We start from the raw sequence: 16,183 nt of genomic DNA on the forward strand, positions 1-16,183 counted from the left end.
ACGCACTGTTCTCCCATCACTGCTCATTGTGTTTGTCCTTGACAAACACACACACGCGCGCGCACACACTTTCGAGCGAGATAAGGCCGACAACTAGCAGCAATTAGCCTGTGTATTCATGTGAAATCAACCCCCTGGAAGCCTCCTCGCCATCGTGATCATTTTCACGCCTTTTCGTCTCAATCGGAAGGGATCCAATTTGCCAAAGTAATTGAATTCATTATCATTTCAATAAGGCGAGAGCGACGAGGCCTCCGCGGTCGCCGCTTTGATGCGACACCTTCAAAAGCGCAGCAATTGAAGGACGCCGGCGAGGAACGACAAGCTACTCCGCAAACAACTTTCACGTCCAAAAGTTTTTTAACTGCGTGTGATGTCACCAAAAAGACTTTGGCGGCTTTTATGACGGTGTATGGCAGCCAATTTGCTCATTCGGGGGAATTACAGCGATACCTCAGCTTACGAACTTCATTGGTTCCCAGAAAGTGCGTGTCAGATGAAATGTTTGTCTTCCAAACATTTATTTCCCATAAGAAACCATTAAAATTAGAATAATCCGTTCCCAGATCCTTGTAAAACATAATTTTCGACTAAATAAGCCTTAAAACTACACAAAATACAGTGATACCTCAGTTTACGAACTTAATTGGTTCCCAGAAAGTGTGTATAAGGCAATACGTTTGTCTTCCAACCATTTATTTCCCATAAGAAACCATTAAAATGAGAATAATCCGTTCCCAGGTCCTCATAAAACATAATTTTCTACTAAATAAGCCTTAAAACTACACAAAATACACCTTATGTTATGTATAATAAATATGCTATGGTATTGTAGTTAAAGAAATAAACTGTACTGTATAATCAAGTCGTTTTATTGACCTTTGTGATGGTCGTTAATGTAGTTGCCTCTTGATGATATCCGAGTGAAGTTGCTGTGCTTTCTCTGCTATAATACCCTCACTCACACTGTCCCCTGCTAGCTGCTTTCCGTTCATCCAAATCAACAGACGTTTTTCAACCTCTTCTATTGCCTGAGACCGTTGCTTAGACAACACAGAAACACCCTTAGCCACACGTAGCAATGGTCGACTTAGCATACTGAGAGCTAAGTTACACAAACTTACTGTTCGTGAGGCGAAAAGTTCGTGAGCTAAAGCTTTTGTAAACTCGGGTATCACTGTAGTTTCTTTGATATGTGATCGCTATGCTAACCGCTCCTCACAGATCACGTGTCCATCGGCGGTCTGGGGGACAGTTTCTACGAGTACCTCATCAAGTCGTACCTGATGTCGGACAAGACGGACGAGGACGCAAAGAACATGTACTACAATGCTCTGGAGGTCTGGTTTTAGTCGCTGTGGATTTCGTCGGGAACGCTCACGCGAGCTAGCTTAACGCGCGTGTGTGATCTCCACCGGCAGGCTATCGAAAGCAACCTGGTGCAAAAGTCACCCGGTGGCCTGACCTACATGGCGGAGTGGCGAGGGGGCATCCTGGACCACAAGATGGGCCACCTGGCCTGCTTCTCCGGGGGGATGATCGGCATCGGGGCGGACGACGGCGCCCCCGACAAGCGGCGCCACTACCTCGAACTGGCCGCTGAGGTCACCCGCACCTGCCACGAAAGCTACGATCGTTCGGGTAAGCTGAGGGGGGGGGGGGGGGGCTTGGTGCAGTTTTTGAGGGTTTGGCTGGATTTGAAGTTAGGTGTCGATGGTTAGTCTTCAATGAAATACGTCCATTATATACGTAGATTAAAAGAAATCTGATTACAATGTACAGTCATGTAATCTGATTACTGGTGATGATATTACAGTATTCTGATTACAAGTAATACAATTTCCCCATTGTGGGACGAATAAAGGTTTTCTGATTCTGACTACAAATAATCAGATTGCTTGTAATCTGATTACAAGTAATGATATTACAGTAATATGATTACTGTAATCTAATTACGTCTGTGTAAACTCTCAGTCGTACTGGCCTAATTGCCAGTACGACTGAGAGTACTTAGTACTTAGTTATGATGATAAGGTGATACCAGGGCAAATGGGGCAATCGGGCTAGTCGTAGACCCCATACTCAGGCAGGACAATAGAAGTCATCAGTGTAGCCGCAGGGAGTAGTCCTCTGCTCACCCCAAACCGGGAGCAGGGACCAATCATAGCAGAGTCTGGCACCGCCACGTCTTGACAGTAGGGATTTACGTATATGGGGCCAAAAACTACCAGCAAAAGATTTTAGTTCGCTGACGAAGCCTCTTGGATAAGGAGCGAAACGTCCGACAGATGACGGCTGAAGAAAACTTTTCATCGATAAGCCTATATTGCCTAAGAAGTCTGTTGTAGGAACGATCCAAATTGAACCTAACCCCACCGTGGCGATTGAGTGAAGGGTTTTGCTGTTTCATGAAAATAGCTTCTTTGACTCCCCTTTCAAAGCGTCTATTTTCTTTGGCTAAGATTTTAACCTCATTGTCGTCAAATGCTAAACGTCGGAATGCTATTTTGAAATTTTATTTTGTTTCCCCAGTCACCAAACTGGGCCCTGAAGCGTTCCGCTTCGACAGCGGCGCCGAAGCCACGGCAACCCGGCTGAGTGACAGATACTACATCCTCAGACCCGAGGTCATCGAGAGCTACATGTACATGTGGAGGCTCACCCACGACCCCAAATACAGGGAGTGGGGATGGGAGGCGCTACAGGTAAAAACACACAATACGCCTCGGGTCGACATTCGACAAGGCCCAGTTTTATAATAACAATAACAATAATTGTAGTAGTTGTATTAGTTGTAGTTGTAGTAGTAGTTCTAGTTGTAGTTGTTGTTGTAGTAGTAATAGTAGTAACAGTACATGTCATTTCTAAGCGCCTTTCAAAACTTTCAAGGTCACCTTACAGTCACAGGATAGGTTTTTCTGTGGGTGAGCAGCGACAGCCACATGTGCCAGCGTTCACTCAAACCGGAAGTAACTCAAATACATAAAAAAGTAGCTAGCCAATAGATAGCCAGCTATACAGCGTGCGAAATAACTAATAAATAGCCAGCCAGATAGCTAGCTCGCCAGCCAGTTAGCTAATAGATCTCAGATAGATAGCTAATAGATAGCAAATAGATGAACTCTAGAATATGAAAAAATACAACAAACTTGCTAGCTAGATAGCAAATAGATAGATAGCTAGCGAATATATAGCTAATAGGTTGAGAATAGATAGCTAATAGCTAGCAAATAGATAGCTAATACCTTGCGAATAATAATTTATATGGTCTGGTGTTATATGAGCTTGAAATGGGAGCAGATGTACAAAATACAATGCAATACATATCGGTTTAGCTGGAGCCTCAACAAAGCGCAAACATGGAAAGAAAAGGCAAATGTAAATTAGTTAATTCCTAATTTATATGGGTCTGGAGTTATATGAGCTTGAAATGAGGGCGCTTGTCCCTAATACAAATGAAATACATCCATATTGGTTGATATAGCGCTTTAACAACAGCTGAAACTGGAAAAAGGCGCTAACATGGAAAAAGGGAAATGCCGCCCCCTTGTGGAAGGGAAAACAACATTGCCAGAGGTCTGGCCAGCGCTTCATTGTCACCCAAGCATGAAAAACCAAAACCTGAACAAATTCGGGGAATGGCTCTCGACGTCACATTTTCAATTCCCGAATAAATTTGTGAACGAGTTAAAATCGAGATCCCCAAAATGACGATTTTGGCGCTTGTGGCGTTTATTTCAGGCGCTGGAGCAGCACTGCCGGGTGGAGTCGGGCTTCTCGGGGATCCGCGACGTTTACGCCTTGAGCGACAGCCACGACAACATGCAGCAGAGCTTCTTCCTGTCCGAGACGCTCAAGTAAGACGCGGAAAGTCGGCGCCATCTTCCCACTTTTACCATGTTATTTAGTACAGCCACTCCCCTACTTACGAACATTCAAGTTATGAACAACGCCACATACGAACATTTTTGTAGTATTCTCTCTAATTGTACATGTACATATCTTTATCAAGCATATATTTTATTCAATGTTTTAAACATACTTAGAGAAGCCTGAAACATACATTCTAGCTATTAGCTAGCTGGCTGGTTGTTAGCTGGCTAGCTGTTGGTTATCTGGCTAGCTAGCTGTTTGCTGTCTAGCTGGCTAACTGTTGGCTTTCTGGCTATCTATTAGCTATTTATGAGCTGGCTCCTAGCTGTCTAAATGGCTCGCTGGTGGCTATCTGTTAGCTATTTATTAGTTATCCATTAGCTGGCTGTTAGTTGTCTAGATGGCTAATGTTTGGCTGTCGAGCTGGCTCACTGTTGACTTTCTGGCTATCTATGAGCTATTTATTAGCTGGCTGTTAGCTGTCTAAATGGCTAGCTATTGGTTATCTAGCTGGCTAGCTGTTTGCTATGTAGCTGACTGGCTGGTACCTGTCTAGCTATCTAGCTGTTGGCCGTCTCACTGGCTAGCTACTGGCTATCTGTTATTCATTAGCTATCCATTACCTGGCTGTTAGCTGTCTAGGTGGCTAGCTGTTGGCTGGCTAGCTGTTAGCTGTCTAGCTGGCTGGCTGTTAGCTGGCTAGCTGCGGGCTATCTAGCTGGCTAGCCGTTGGCTATCTAGCTGGCGAGCTGTTAGCTGTCTAGACGACTGGCTGTTGAATGTCTAGCTGGCTATCTGTTGGCTATCTGGATATCTATTAGCTATTTATTAGCTATCCGTTTGCTAGCTAGCTAGCTAGCTTTCTATCGATTTCAGTTAATTCCAAGTGACCTTGAGAGTTTTGAAAGGCACGAATAAATGAAACGTAAGAAAAGGGGGGTCTTTTGTTTTATTCCCGTTCTATTTTAAAGTTAATTTGAGAGATGACGGGACCAAAAAAAAAAAAAAAAACGTAACTGTGCTTTTCAGGTATCTGTACCTGCTGTTCTCGGATGACGACCTCCTCCCCCTGGAAGATTGGGTGTTCAACACCGAGGCCCACCCGCTGCCCGTGGTGCGAAGGAACTGCCCGCAGGACCCCTCGCCCGGCGGGCGGGATCAGGGCAAGCTGCCCGTCGCCTGACCGCGTTCTGACTGAACGCCGCCATTTTTCAGAAAATGGCGGTGGGGGCGGGGCCTGGGTGGTTGTATATTCAGTCTTTTGCATTGATTTTTTGAACAATCAAGACCAAACTTTTGAGGACACTTTTTTTTCCTCTGTGAGGAAAAGGAACTCACGAGCTAGCTAATAGCTAGGTATGCTAAGTGTCACAAACGGGGGAAACCACTTTGTCAGGATTAATGTTTGTTTTTTTTTCCTTCTTCTTGTACTTCTTTTTTTCAATCTTTCCCTTGGCTGACCAAAGGATTTTTTTTGTCCTGCCGACAAAATTAAGCATCGAAAATGTCACCGCGAGCGTCGAGAGCTCCATAAGATGTCACGTTTCTCGCTGAGACTATGAAAAAAAAAGTGTCTTATGCATCCTGGGACCATTTTTTTGTGGGGGTGCGGGGGGCTTTTTTGTGGGGGGTTTCGTGGGGTTGCTAATGATGCATCCCAAAACCAAATCAGTTTTCCCGTTTCTGTTCCTGTTTTTTCCGACTAACCCTATTTTGGCTGTTTCTAATAATACATCCATCTAATAATACAGGTAAGATTCGACTTACGACCACCTGTACTTACAACCACGACCAACAGACACTTACGCCTGGCATCGCAACGCGAAATCAGCCGGCAACGCGTACTACAATTTTGGCCAGCCAGCATGTCACACACCCGCACTGCAATCTACTGCGTGACTACACTCAATACAGTAGTTATACAGTGCAAATACTGTCTCTTGTAGTACTGTACACTGCTTTTTTCCTTCGGGGTCCGTTAGCAGGGAGAGCCATTTTTCAACAGCGCGTTCAACAGTAATAAAAATCGATAATATGAAATATAAAATGATAAAAACGACACTAAAAGGTAAGTATAACGTTTATAAATGAACTGTACAGTAAACAGTTTTGGATACATTACTGGTAAAGTTATACAGTAATAAAAATCGGTAATACGAAATATAAAATGATAAAAATGACACTAAAAGTGATCAAATGTATAAATAAACTGTAAACAGTTTGGTATATTATAATATTCAATCGAAAACATCGCTTAAAAACAACAAATTGACTTTGTATACTATCCTGTCGTGTAAACGTCACGTCTGCCATTTTGAATGGATTTCGACTTACGACCGTTTGACTTACGACCGTTTTGTCGAAACGGAACCCGGTCGTAACTCGGATGTTACTTGTACTGTACATTAAAAAAAGACACATCTTTTTTCTTTTGTGATCTTTTTTTTCTGTTGTTTTGCTTCCCTTCGGTGTCAAATGAAAATTTCACCACAAAAAGTATTCAGATGTTCAATCAAAAATCCTTTTTTTTGCAGACATTTGCATTTTCCTCCTTACAACTTGTTGGTTTTAACTTTTATTGTTGAGTATTTTGGAAATACTGAAAAAAAATCAATAAAAAGCTGTGCAACTTTGTACCTTTAAAAAAAGACATGTTTTTTGTTGTTGACTGACTTCTGAGACTGAAAGAATCGACTCAACTTGTACACATAGCTTTTATTTTGAAGTCCCGAGAGGAAATTATAATAATAATTGGATTGGATTGGATTTGCCTTTATTATAACAATAATAACACGTTTGATTTATAAGCAATCCAGATCAACTCCGTGTGGGAACTTTAGAAGCCCACCGAAAGGAACAAAATGACAATCTCACCACCGCGTGCGACAGTTGCTTCCAGTTGCCTGCTGCCCCCACCAAGATGGCGACCTTGGTGGGGGCAGCTGGCCTCATCTTTTCCTAAAGATGTACCAACCTTTCTGTCTCCTATCTCGTTCCTTCCTGTTTTTCTTTTTTTATCCAAAAGTGTGATTATCCTTTCACGGCAACATTTGGACCCAACGGTAATTTTCCAAGTCAACCCAAAGCGGAAGAAAAAGGGATTGAATGGTCTCCCACGGAGCTCTTTTCTGACGACTTTCTGTCGCCATTTGTGCTCTTGCTTGCTTTTATCCTGCGGTGTCCTTGGGCATGGTTGTTGATGTACAAAAGAGGGATTGGGTACACTGCGCGGAAAAACATTTTTGGCTTCTCCATAATTCATGCTCTCTCTCTCTCACAACATATTGAATGTTTTCTTTTTAAAAACGTGTTTATATCGGCATCGCCGGGAGGGGCCGGGCTGCTTTTGTTCAGACTTTCAAGTGATATCCGGGAAACACGCTCAGCCTTTCAAATCAAAGTCAACTTGGCCGCCTTGCCCCTCCCCCATCCGAGCGATGCGCTCGTGAATCAAACAAGATGTCGTTGGCCTCCTCAATTCACGCTGCCGATATTTGGCGTCCACGAAAATCAGACTTTGATTGCTTTGCTAAAAGACAGACGAGTCGGCGGGCTGTCGAAAAGTGACAACAATGGCGTCAAAGTTGAGGTCCGCGGGGCAAAATCTGGCCCGCCACATCATTTTATTCGGCCCACCAAAGCAAATCAAACTCGGACAATTCCATGCAAATCCCGAATAAATTATTTTATTTTATCACAAAAAAATGAGTTAATTCCTAAGTTATATCTGGAGTTGTATGCGCTTGAAATGAGGGCGGCTATACAAAATACAATTCAAGACGTACACATTGGTTTATATAGTGCTGAAGCTTGAACAAAGCGCGAACATGGATAAAAAAACAAATGCGGCTCCCTTGTGGAAGAGAAAAAAACATGGTTAGAGGTCTGAGCAGCGCTTTCTTGGCACCCAAGCATGAAACAACAAATTCGGGAATGGCCTTCTACATCATATTTTTCAATTCCTGAATAAATTCAGCAATGGCAGTGAATGAGTTAAAATAACGTATTAGCATATTTGTAGATGTGCCCCCCCCCCCCCCCCGCACTTGTTTTCACGCGGTATTAAAGCGACGGCAGGATATGCGACGCGACAAAACAAGCGTCACCCGTCAAAGTCAATAAATGGCGAGCGCCTTGAAAACGTTTCATGTCGGCTAATGACAAACGCGCAGACAAGGCGGCGTTCCTGTTGCCGCCGTGTTTGTTTGCCGTCCTTCATCATCGTCGCCATCCCAGAATACATCTGAGAGCTTCTTTGATTGTCGTGAAAGGTGCCCGGCGGGAGTCGCCTTGAAGGAAAAAATGAAGCTGTCACTCGCTTCGAACGCCATCTTGGCCCCCCCCATTTTGGCTCTCATTGGTCTTGTCATATCATCCGAGTCGACGACGACATACTCGTTGCAAGTCTGAAGTCGGCGGCAAAACAAGCAAATAGTCAAAGATAGATGTTTTTTTGACCATAATCCGTTCCAGAAACATCTCCCATTTTAATTCATTGACTGGCAGACCGTGTGCGAAAATGTGTCCACTCCAGTGCCAGGGTTTTTGTCATATTCACTCCAATTCCAGGACCCACAAAATATTAACTTTTAGGACTACATAAACATTTAATGCAGTGATGAGAAGGTTTCTTCAGCCGTCATCTGTACAAAAGTGAAGGTTTCGGACGTTTCGCCTCCTATCCAAGAGACTTCGTCAGCGAACTAAAGTCTGACTGGTCGTATCGGCCCCATTTATATATCCCTAATGTCCGATACGACCAGTCAGACTTTAGTTCGCTGACGAAGTCTCTTGGATAGGAGGCGAAACGTCCGAAACCTTCACTTTTGTACAGATGACGGCTGAAGAAACCTTCTCATCGATGGACCACTCCTGTACGACTGAGAGCTTACACAGACGTATTTAATGCAGTGTTAGAAACATTAGACTCTCTTCTTTCATCAAAAAAATAGATAATTCCTAAATGAAAGGAGTCTGGAGTTATCTGAGCTTGAAATGTGGCAGGCTGTCCAAAATACAATGCAATACAACTATATTGATATAGCGCCTTAACAACAGCTAAAGCAGGATCAAAGCGCTAGCATGAGAAAAAGGGAAATGCTGCCCCTTGTGGAAGGGAAAAGACATTGCCAGAGGCCATGGCCAGCGCTTTATCGGCAGCGAAGCATGAAAAAACAAACTTAAGAATCACAAGTATTTGTTAGTTCCTATTTTCCAAATAGGAGGCACAGTGTGCTTCTTTCGAGCTGTTTGTCTAGCTAGCTAGCTATCTATTAGCGAGCTAGCGATTTAGCTAGCTTGGTATCTAACTCGATATCTATTCGGTAGCTAGATAGCTTTCTATCTATTTCACTTAATGTATAGTAAGGCGTTTTTATCTGAGAAGAACGACCATGTATAGTAAGGCATTTTTAGCCGAAAAAAAAAGGAACATGTATAGTCAGGCGTTTTATACCTAAGTTCATTGAATGGCTATGTAGCATAGTGGCTATGTAGCCTTTTTTTCGTTGGCCATCAAGCGGAACCAAATGATAGCATTGCGCTAACCCATGTGCAAAAGCGTGAAAAACATGCTAGTAGCATGGCGTCTCACGGAATTGCGTTTTCACTTTCACTTTGTTGCACGGGAGACGGGGTTAAGCGGGGGTGTAGTAGTTCATGTTTTTTTCCAGCTTGCCCCAGAAGAAGGAAAGAGGCGGGGCAACCTGTGAGCGGAGTTTCAGGAAGCACAGGTGACAAACTTACACCTGACGGACGCAAATTCTTTAAGCGGAGCGACACAAGGCCACTTTGGAGTCACTTTGGAGTGTCACAGGTGTCCCTGCTTCGACATTTTGGGCAGAATTTGAAGAAAACAAAATGTGGTGTGTCAAAGTCCTGATTTTGCTTCTCTTCTGCTATGGTGAGTGCAAGTTTGTTACGCCTCTTTTCCATCGCCGCTCACAACACTAACAAGTCGGTTTCTTTTTAGTCACGCGCAAAAAAAAAGTGCAGTATACCTCAGCACTTTCAGCAAAGTCTTTCTTTTGGTCCTCAAATAGTCGGGAATAGACACAAAAGGGGTAATCAGATTGGATGCAGGGAGTAGTCTACTGGTCCCCAACCTTTGACCAGGTCTGGTACCGTCGCCTCTGTCCATACCAGTACAACTTTAGTTCACTGACGGACAAGGAGCAAAATTTCAGCAAAGTCTTTCCTTTTGGTCCTCAAATAGTCGAGAAGCACTGACTGATCAAAGACTGAGGTTCAAAGTCAAAGAATTCAACTGGACTCCTGATGTTTTTGTCCCTCTGACAGCTTGTCTTCCCACCGGTGACGGAGACGTGTTCTTTCAGTCCAAGAACTTTTACAATGTTCTCCACTGGCATCCTTCGTTGGACGGCCAAAAGGTCCTCTACAGCGTCGAGTACAGGAGGTACGGAAACCGGTACGGGGGGGGGGGGGGGGGTGAATTACGCAACCACAAACTGCTCTTATGTGTCCATCCGTGAAGATGGACGGTTCCAAGTGGCGTTAGCACCCCGCAAGCCCATCGGTACCGTTCTTGAAAGCCTGTCTCTTTTGCGGTCCATTCTCAGAATCAGAATCAGGTCTTCTCCAACATCCCGGTCCGAATCTTTCCAGGTACGGTTCAGGAAATCCTTTCCGGATCAAGAGCGAGTGCCAGAACATCACGGCGCTCTTCTGCGACCTGACTGGCGAGACGCCGTCGCTCCCGCACGTTTACTACTTGGCGCGAGTGTACGCCGACGGCCGCTTACACGGGCAGACCACCAGGTTCAACCCCATTGCGTACAGTAAGTGAGGACGCCCGCGGAAGGGCGTAGGACGCCGGCCGCGTCCAATGCCCGACGTCCCCGTGTGCTTCGCAGCCACTCTGGGCCGAGCCGCCTTGTTCACCGGCGTGACGCCGCCGGCGTCCTTGTTCGTCCGAGCTGCGCTTCCGCTGGGGCCTGACGGCGTCTCGATGGCGGACATCTTCAGGAGCAGCAAAAGCGAGCACGTCAACACTTCGGTTGAATACACCTTTAGCCTCACTTTCCCCGACTGGGCCGTCCAGGTAAACGCCAACCCAGAAGCTACTGTCCGTTTGATCCTGTTCCTGACACTATTTTAAGGGCGGGTGTCCATCCCCAGTACGGATACCAAGAGTCCTTTTCACTCAGATTACAGTGATAACTCGGTTTTCAAACCCCTTGGTTTACGAACTTTTTGGTTTACGAACTTTTTGGTTTACCAACGTTAAATTTATGAAAATTTAACCTTGGCAAACGAAGTATTTTTAGGGATACACACGGAGCGCCACAATGAGTGATGTGTCGTTCGCGAACGAGCGTTTTGTCCTAACAAGAAAATGGCAGCCGACATGTTTTTGTCCTCTATTCCCCACCCCCAGTCTTCGGTTAAAGCCACGTGATTGGTCAAGAACGCAGCAGTGAGGAAGGGGGCGGGGGGTATATACATTAAATAGGCAGACGAAAGAGAGTGAGCGAGAAAATGGGTAGAAAACTGAAACATTTGGACTTGTTTCAACTTTGATAGTTCAAAAGCAGAGTGTAGACTGTAAGGTTAAAATATCCCATCAACCAGGCTCCACAAATAACCCGCACAAGCCATCTTCACACTTGATGCAAACAGATATCAAAGCAGCTAAACAGAACACAATTGATGAGGAACTAGGTAAAATTATCGCAGAGAAAGTACGGCAACTTCACTCGGACATCGTCAAATGAATAAATCCTTCCTTCCAAACAGCAATTCCCTCCCTCCGACCTCCCTCCTACCACCCCATTCAATCAAGCCATCAACGACCACCACAAATGTAAATACAATGACTTTATTATATAGTACAGTGTATTTCTTTCATTACAATACAATAGCACATTTATTAGACATAAAATACGGTATATTTTGTGTCGGCTTATTTAGTAGAAAATCATGTTTTATGGGACCTGGGATCGGATTATGCTCATTTTAATGGTTTCCTATGGGAAATTAATTTTTGGGATATACACTTTTTGCCTTACACACAATGTCTGGGAACCAATTAATTTCGTAAGCCAAGGTATCACTGTACTTCCGTCAGATGACTTGAAATGACATCCACGGTCACGATGGTCTTTTGCAAAGTGAAATAGCTTCATTTTGTGGTCTGGGTCTCCATTTTGTGGTCTGGGTCTCCAGGACTACCGCAGCCTGTCGGCTCAGTTTGTCTTCAACTTGAAATCCACCGGAAGCGAGTACTGCGGCTATGTGGTCTACAAGCCTTTGTGCCAGTGGGGTCGTCCGGAGAGCGAGAAGGCCCATTTCTGCGCCAGCCTACCCGGTGAGCATCTGTCAGCAAGATCCAACTTGGAGTTTTCCAGGTGGATCCTAGCTAGCTGGATTGCTAGCTAGCTAGCAAAATTTGATTTGCTTTGCTGTGCCGAAGAAAATTAAGTGGCGGGCTAGTTTTGGCCACGGGCCTTGACTTTGACACCTGTGATGTAAGGAATTAGCCAGCTGGCTGAATAGAATGAGAGATAGCTAGCTCCATCACGAGCTAGCTGGATCGCTAGTTAGCGAGCAAAGTTTGATTTGCTTTGCTGTGCCAAATAAAATGATGTGGCGGGCCAGATTTGACCCCAGAGCATCAACTTTGACACCTGTGATGTAAGGGATTATCCAGCTAGCTGAATAGAAAGAGAGCTAGCTAACTCGCTCCCTAATAAACTTGATCGCTGGTTAGCTAGCACCCGCTGCATGACCACACGGTCGCTATTTCTCCACCCCAGGTGACGCCCGCAAGAAGTTGCCGTGGGCCCTCGCCGCCACCGCCTTGCTAGCCGTCATCGTCTGCGTATCGGTCGCAGCTGCATGTGTCTACGCGAAAGGCAGTCGGGCCGCCAGGCCGCCGCGCTCGCTGGTGAGCAATCGGACGGAATCTTTGTACGTTCCTCCCATCGTCGTCTGCAAACCCACAGAAAAACTTTATCCTGGGACTGTAAAGCGACCTCGAGAGTTTTCAAAGGCGCTTAGAAATGAAATTTATTATTATTATTATTATTATTATGATAATTTCAAGTCTTGTATGTTACCCGATGAATATCCAAATTAGGCCCATCTCTCAATGCGTCCTCGACAGGAAATCGGTTCTGCCGGTCAAACGCCAGATCTGCAGCAAATCCCGGAGCGGCATCTGCTTATTTGCAAAGCGACGGTCTCTACCCGCACTCAGCAAATCCTGGTCTTTAACCTTGATCCCGTCAGTCCCGATCCAAAGGGGCAGTCCTGCGTTGGACCTCCAGGAATCTATTCCCCGCAGAACGTCCCCGGGTTCCCCGGGTCACGGGCGGAGGAGGCATCTGGCAGCCGGTCGTCTGTCGTCTACAGCGCCTTGTCGTCGGCTGCTCCGACCGAATGGAACGAGCTACCAGGGGTCCTGGAGCAAGACCGGGAAAACCCCTTGCCTTCACCCCAAAGCGCACCCTCTCCGCGCGTGGATCCGTGCGGACTGCTGCGGTTGCACACGTTGCGAGACGCTAACGGACAACTAAAGTTGCACTCCCTGGCTTTGATGGCAGAGAACGATGGAGCAGGAAAACCTCTTCTGTCCGACCGTCTCGAATCTGGAAGGGATGGATCGACATGCTCGGATTGCACAGAAACGTCGGACGATGTGACCCAGATCCCTACGGACCATAACCAAATTCCCCTTGGAATTTATCCACTCTGTAATCTACCGCCCGATGACGTCAATCCGACATCAGGGTACAAACAAAACTGGATGCCCCTTGCTACCACGACCAACAATCATCTGGACTACATAGAAAGAAACCAGCCATGGACTTTAGCCAGTCCTCCAAAAACGGAGGACGGTCAGTGCAATGACCATGGACGATTCTCAGGAGTCTTTCTTGAAGGTTGGGCGTTACAAATACAGTGATACCTCGGTTTACGAACCCCTTGGCTTATGAACTTTTCAGTTTACGAATGTTAAATGTATGAAAATCTAACCTTTTTTCGGGATACACACGGAGAACCACAATGAGTGATGTGTTGTTCGAGAACGAGCCCGTTCTCCTAACAAGAAAATGGCAGCCGACTTGTTTTTGGCCTGTATTCCCCGTCCCCAGTCTCCGCTTAAAGCCACGTGATTGGTCAAGAACACCGCAGTGAGGGGAGGTGGTTTAAACATTAAATAGACAGGCAGACGACAGAGAGTGACAAAATGGATAGAAAACAGTGAAATTTGGACTTGTTTCAACTTTGATAGTTCAAAGGCAGAGTGTACACTGCAAGGTTAAAATAGCCCATCAATCAGGCTCCACAAATAAACCCGCACAAGCCATCTGTACACTTGATGCAAATGGCTGTCAACCTAGCTAAACAGAACACAATTGATGAGGAACTAGGTACAATTATCACAGAGAAAGCACCTCCAAGGGATCATTCCTCAAGATGGTGAAAGAAGAAGGCTACGTTCCTCATCAAGTGTTTAATGTTGATGAAAGCGACCACTCCATTCCATCAAGCCATCGACCATCACAAAGTTCAATAAAACGACTTTATTGTACGGTACAGTTTATTTCTTTAATTACAATACCATAGCACATTTATTATACATAAAATAAGGTATATTTTGTGTAGTTTTAAGGCTTAGGTAGCTTAATTAGAAAGTAGAAAATGATGTTTTATGGGGACCTGGGAATGGATTATTCTCATTTTAATGGTTTCCTATGGGAAATACATTTTCGGGATAGACACTTTTCGCCTTACACACTCTGTCTGGGAACCAATTAAGTTCGTAAGCCAAGGTATCACTGTACAAGAGTAATGCCTCATGGAATTTCACAAGTTTGATTTCCGGACCGAATAAAATGACTGACACTTGTGGTCTACGGTATGCGCTTAGCATACCTCCGGTGATTGGCCAGAGACTTTGGACTTGCACCTCGATTTCCTTCCAGGTCTTTTTGGGTGTGAGCGACATATAAATATGAAAATTGGTGTTATGTTTACTGTTGACCCTGCGGTCTGGCGCGTTTGCGTCACTGTTTGCTGTTCCTGCGGTACTGCATAAAGTCAACAGACTGAGAATGAAAGGGTCAAGGTTCGAGCGGCGCTTGATAACAGAAATAGCTTACCTTATGGTTTATATTCACACTGTAAAATAATTGCGAGGGCGTGTCTTGGGGAGGGAAATGGGAGGCGGCTCACAGAGGAGCAAACAAGAATTGTTGCAATTTGAGGCACTGCAGTGATACCTCGGCTTACGAACCTTTCGCATTACGAACGTTAAATTCGCGAGAATATCCAAACTAGTTTTCGCAGCACGAACCAAAGCGGTGGCGTGATGTGGTTGGGAAAAGCCCAACGATGTCGTCGTTTTCAGTCTGAGTCGCCCCTCGATGGCGGCCGTTGTTGTCGTCAATAACGCTAAGCCTTTCTGCCGCTCGTTTGACGCTGGTTTTTGCTTGCACATCCTCGCCACCAACTCTGTTTGAAGTCGATGGAAAAAAGATGGTGCTGATCCCCCAGTAGGGGGGAGGCAGAAGTGGGGGCGGGGGTGAGTCTCCCTCATAAAAGAGGAGTCGTCTCAGCTGCTTTGTCTCGCCGACTATTCTTAGTCCGACTGTCACTTGCTGGCGTCGCCATGAGACGGGCAATGCCGAGCCCGAGCCCAGCTCAGATTGGGCCGCATTTATTCCACAGGCGATGCGGGCCCCCCTACGGCCCTTATAAATAACGCCACAACCTTACGCATCATCGTGTGCCCTTGAGGGGCGGGAAAAAAAAGCACGGGCGGGTGGGGGGAGTCATTTCCACCACCTCAAAAACGAAAAAAACAACACTTCCAGCTGCATAACATTTAGACAAGGTTTGTTTTTGTTTTTTAATGGGGGGAATTGGATTTGCCTTTACTAGCCTCGCAATGGACACATTGACTTTTCACAGCAGCAAAGTGATGAAAGGAAAGGAAGAAGTAGAAAAACAAAATACAGGAGCGGCTGTCAAGGCAGCCACTCAGACGGCGCCATCTTGAAGTCATAACAAAAATTAAATACAAAAACTAATACTAATACTATTATTATTATTATTATTATTATTATTATTATTATTAGTAGTAGTAGTAGTAGTAGTAGTAGTAGTAGTAGTAGTAGTATTAGTTATGTAATAATAATAATAATAATAATAATAATAATAATACTTTCTTTAAAAAGTTACTAACAATTTAAAAATTATATAATAATAATAATAATAATAATAATAATAATTTCTTCTTCTTCCTCTTCTTCTTCATCTTATTATTATTAGTAGTATTGTTCTC

At 44.9% G+C, this 16,183-nt stretch overlaps 2 protein-coding genes across 3 annotated transcripts in view; both read left to right on the forward strand.

The window, feature by feature from the left end:
• Positions 1-6,507, forward strand: part of LOC148897259 (mannosyl-oligosaccharide 1,2-alpha-mannosidase IA) — a 45,821-nt gene extending 39,314 nt beyond the window's left edge. The window contains exons 8-12 of the mRNA XM_088998179.1: positions 1,225-1,340; positions 1,422-1,641; positions 2,533-2,705; positions 3,742-3,857; positions 4,903-6,507. Coding sequence (XP_088854305.1) covers positions 1,225-1,340; positions 1,422-1,641; positions 2,533-2,705; positions 3,742-3,857; positions 4,903-5,056 — 779 coding nt within the window. The 3' untranslated portion in view covers positions 5,057-6,507. The remainder of the gene's footprint in view (positions 1-1,224; positions 1,341-1,421; positions 1,642-2,532; positions 2,706-3,741; positions 3,858-4,902) is intronic.
• A 3,085-nt stretch (positions 6,508-9,592) lies between these two features.
• ifnlr1 (interferon lambda receptor 1) lies at positions 9,593-14,862 on the forward strand. 2 transcript variants are annotated; one of them, XM_088999548.1, is made up of 7 exons: positions 9,593-9,775; positions 10,171-10,300; positions 10,498-10,670; positions 10,746-10,933; positions 12,058-12,199; positions 12,648-12,778; positions 12,998-14,862. In XM_088999548.1, the coding sequence occupies exons 1-7, from the start codon at positions 9,733-9,735 to the stop codon at positions 13,796-13,798; spliced, it is 1,608 nt and encodes a 535-aa protein (XP_088855674.1). In that variant the 5' UTR covers positions 9,593-9,732; the 3' UTR covers positions 13,799-14,862. The 2 variants fall into 2 exon arrangements, with proteins under 2 accessions (XP_088855674.1, XP_088855675.1); XM_088999549.1 differs by having other exon boundaries at positions 10,171-10,288.
• Positions 14,863-16,183: the final 1,321 nt, after the last annotated feature.

Source organism: Hippocampus bargibanti, linkage group LG06 (assembly GCF_051943395.1).
Source record: "Hippocampus bargibanti isolate YZ-2025 linkage group LG06, ASM5194339v1, whole genome shotgun sequence".
Classification (NCBI taxonomy): Eukaryota; Metazoa; Chordata; class Actinopteri; order Syngnathiformes; family Syngnathidae; genus Hippocampus; species Hippocampus bargibanti.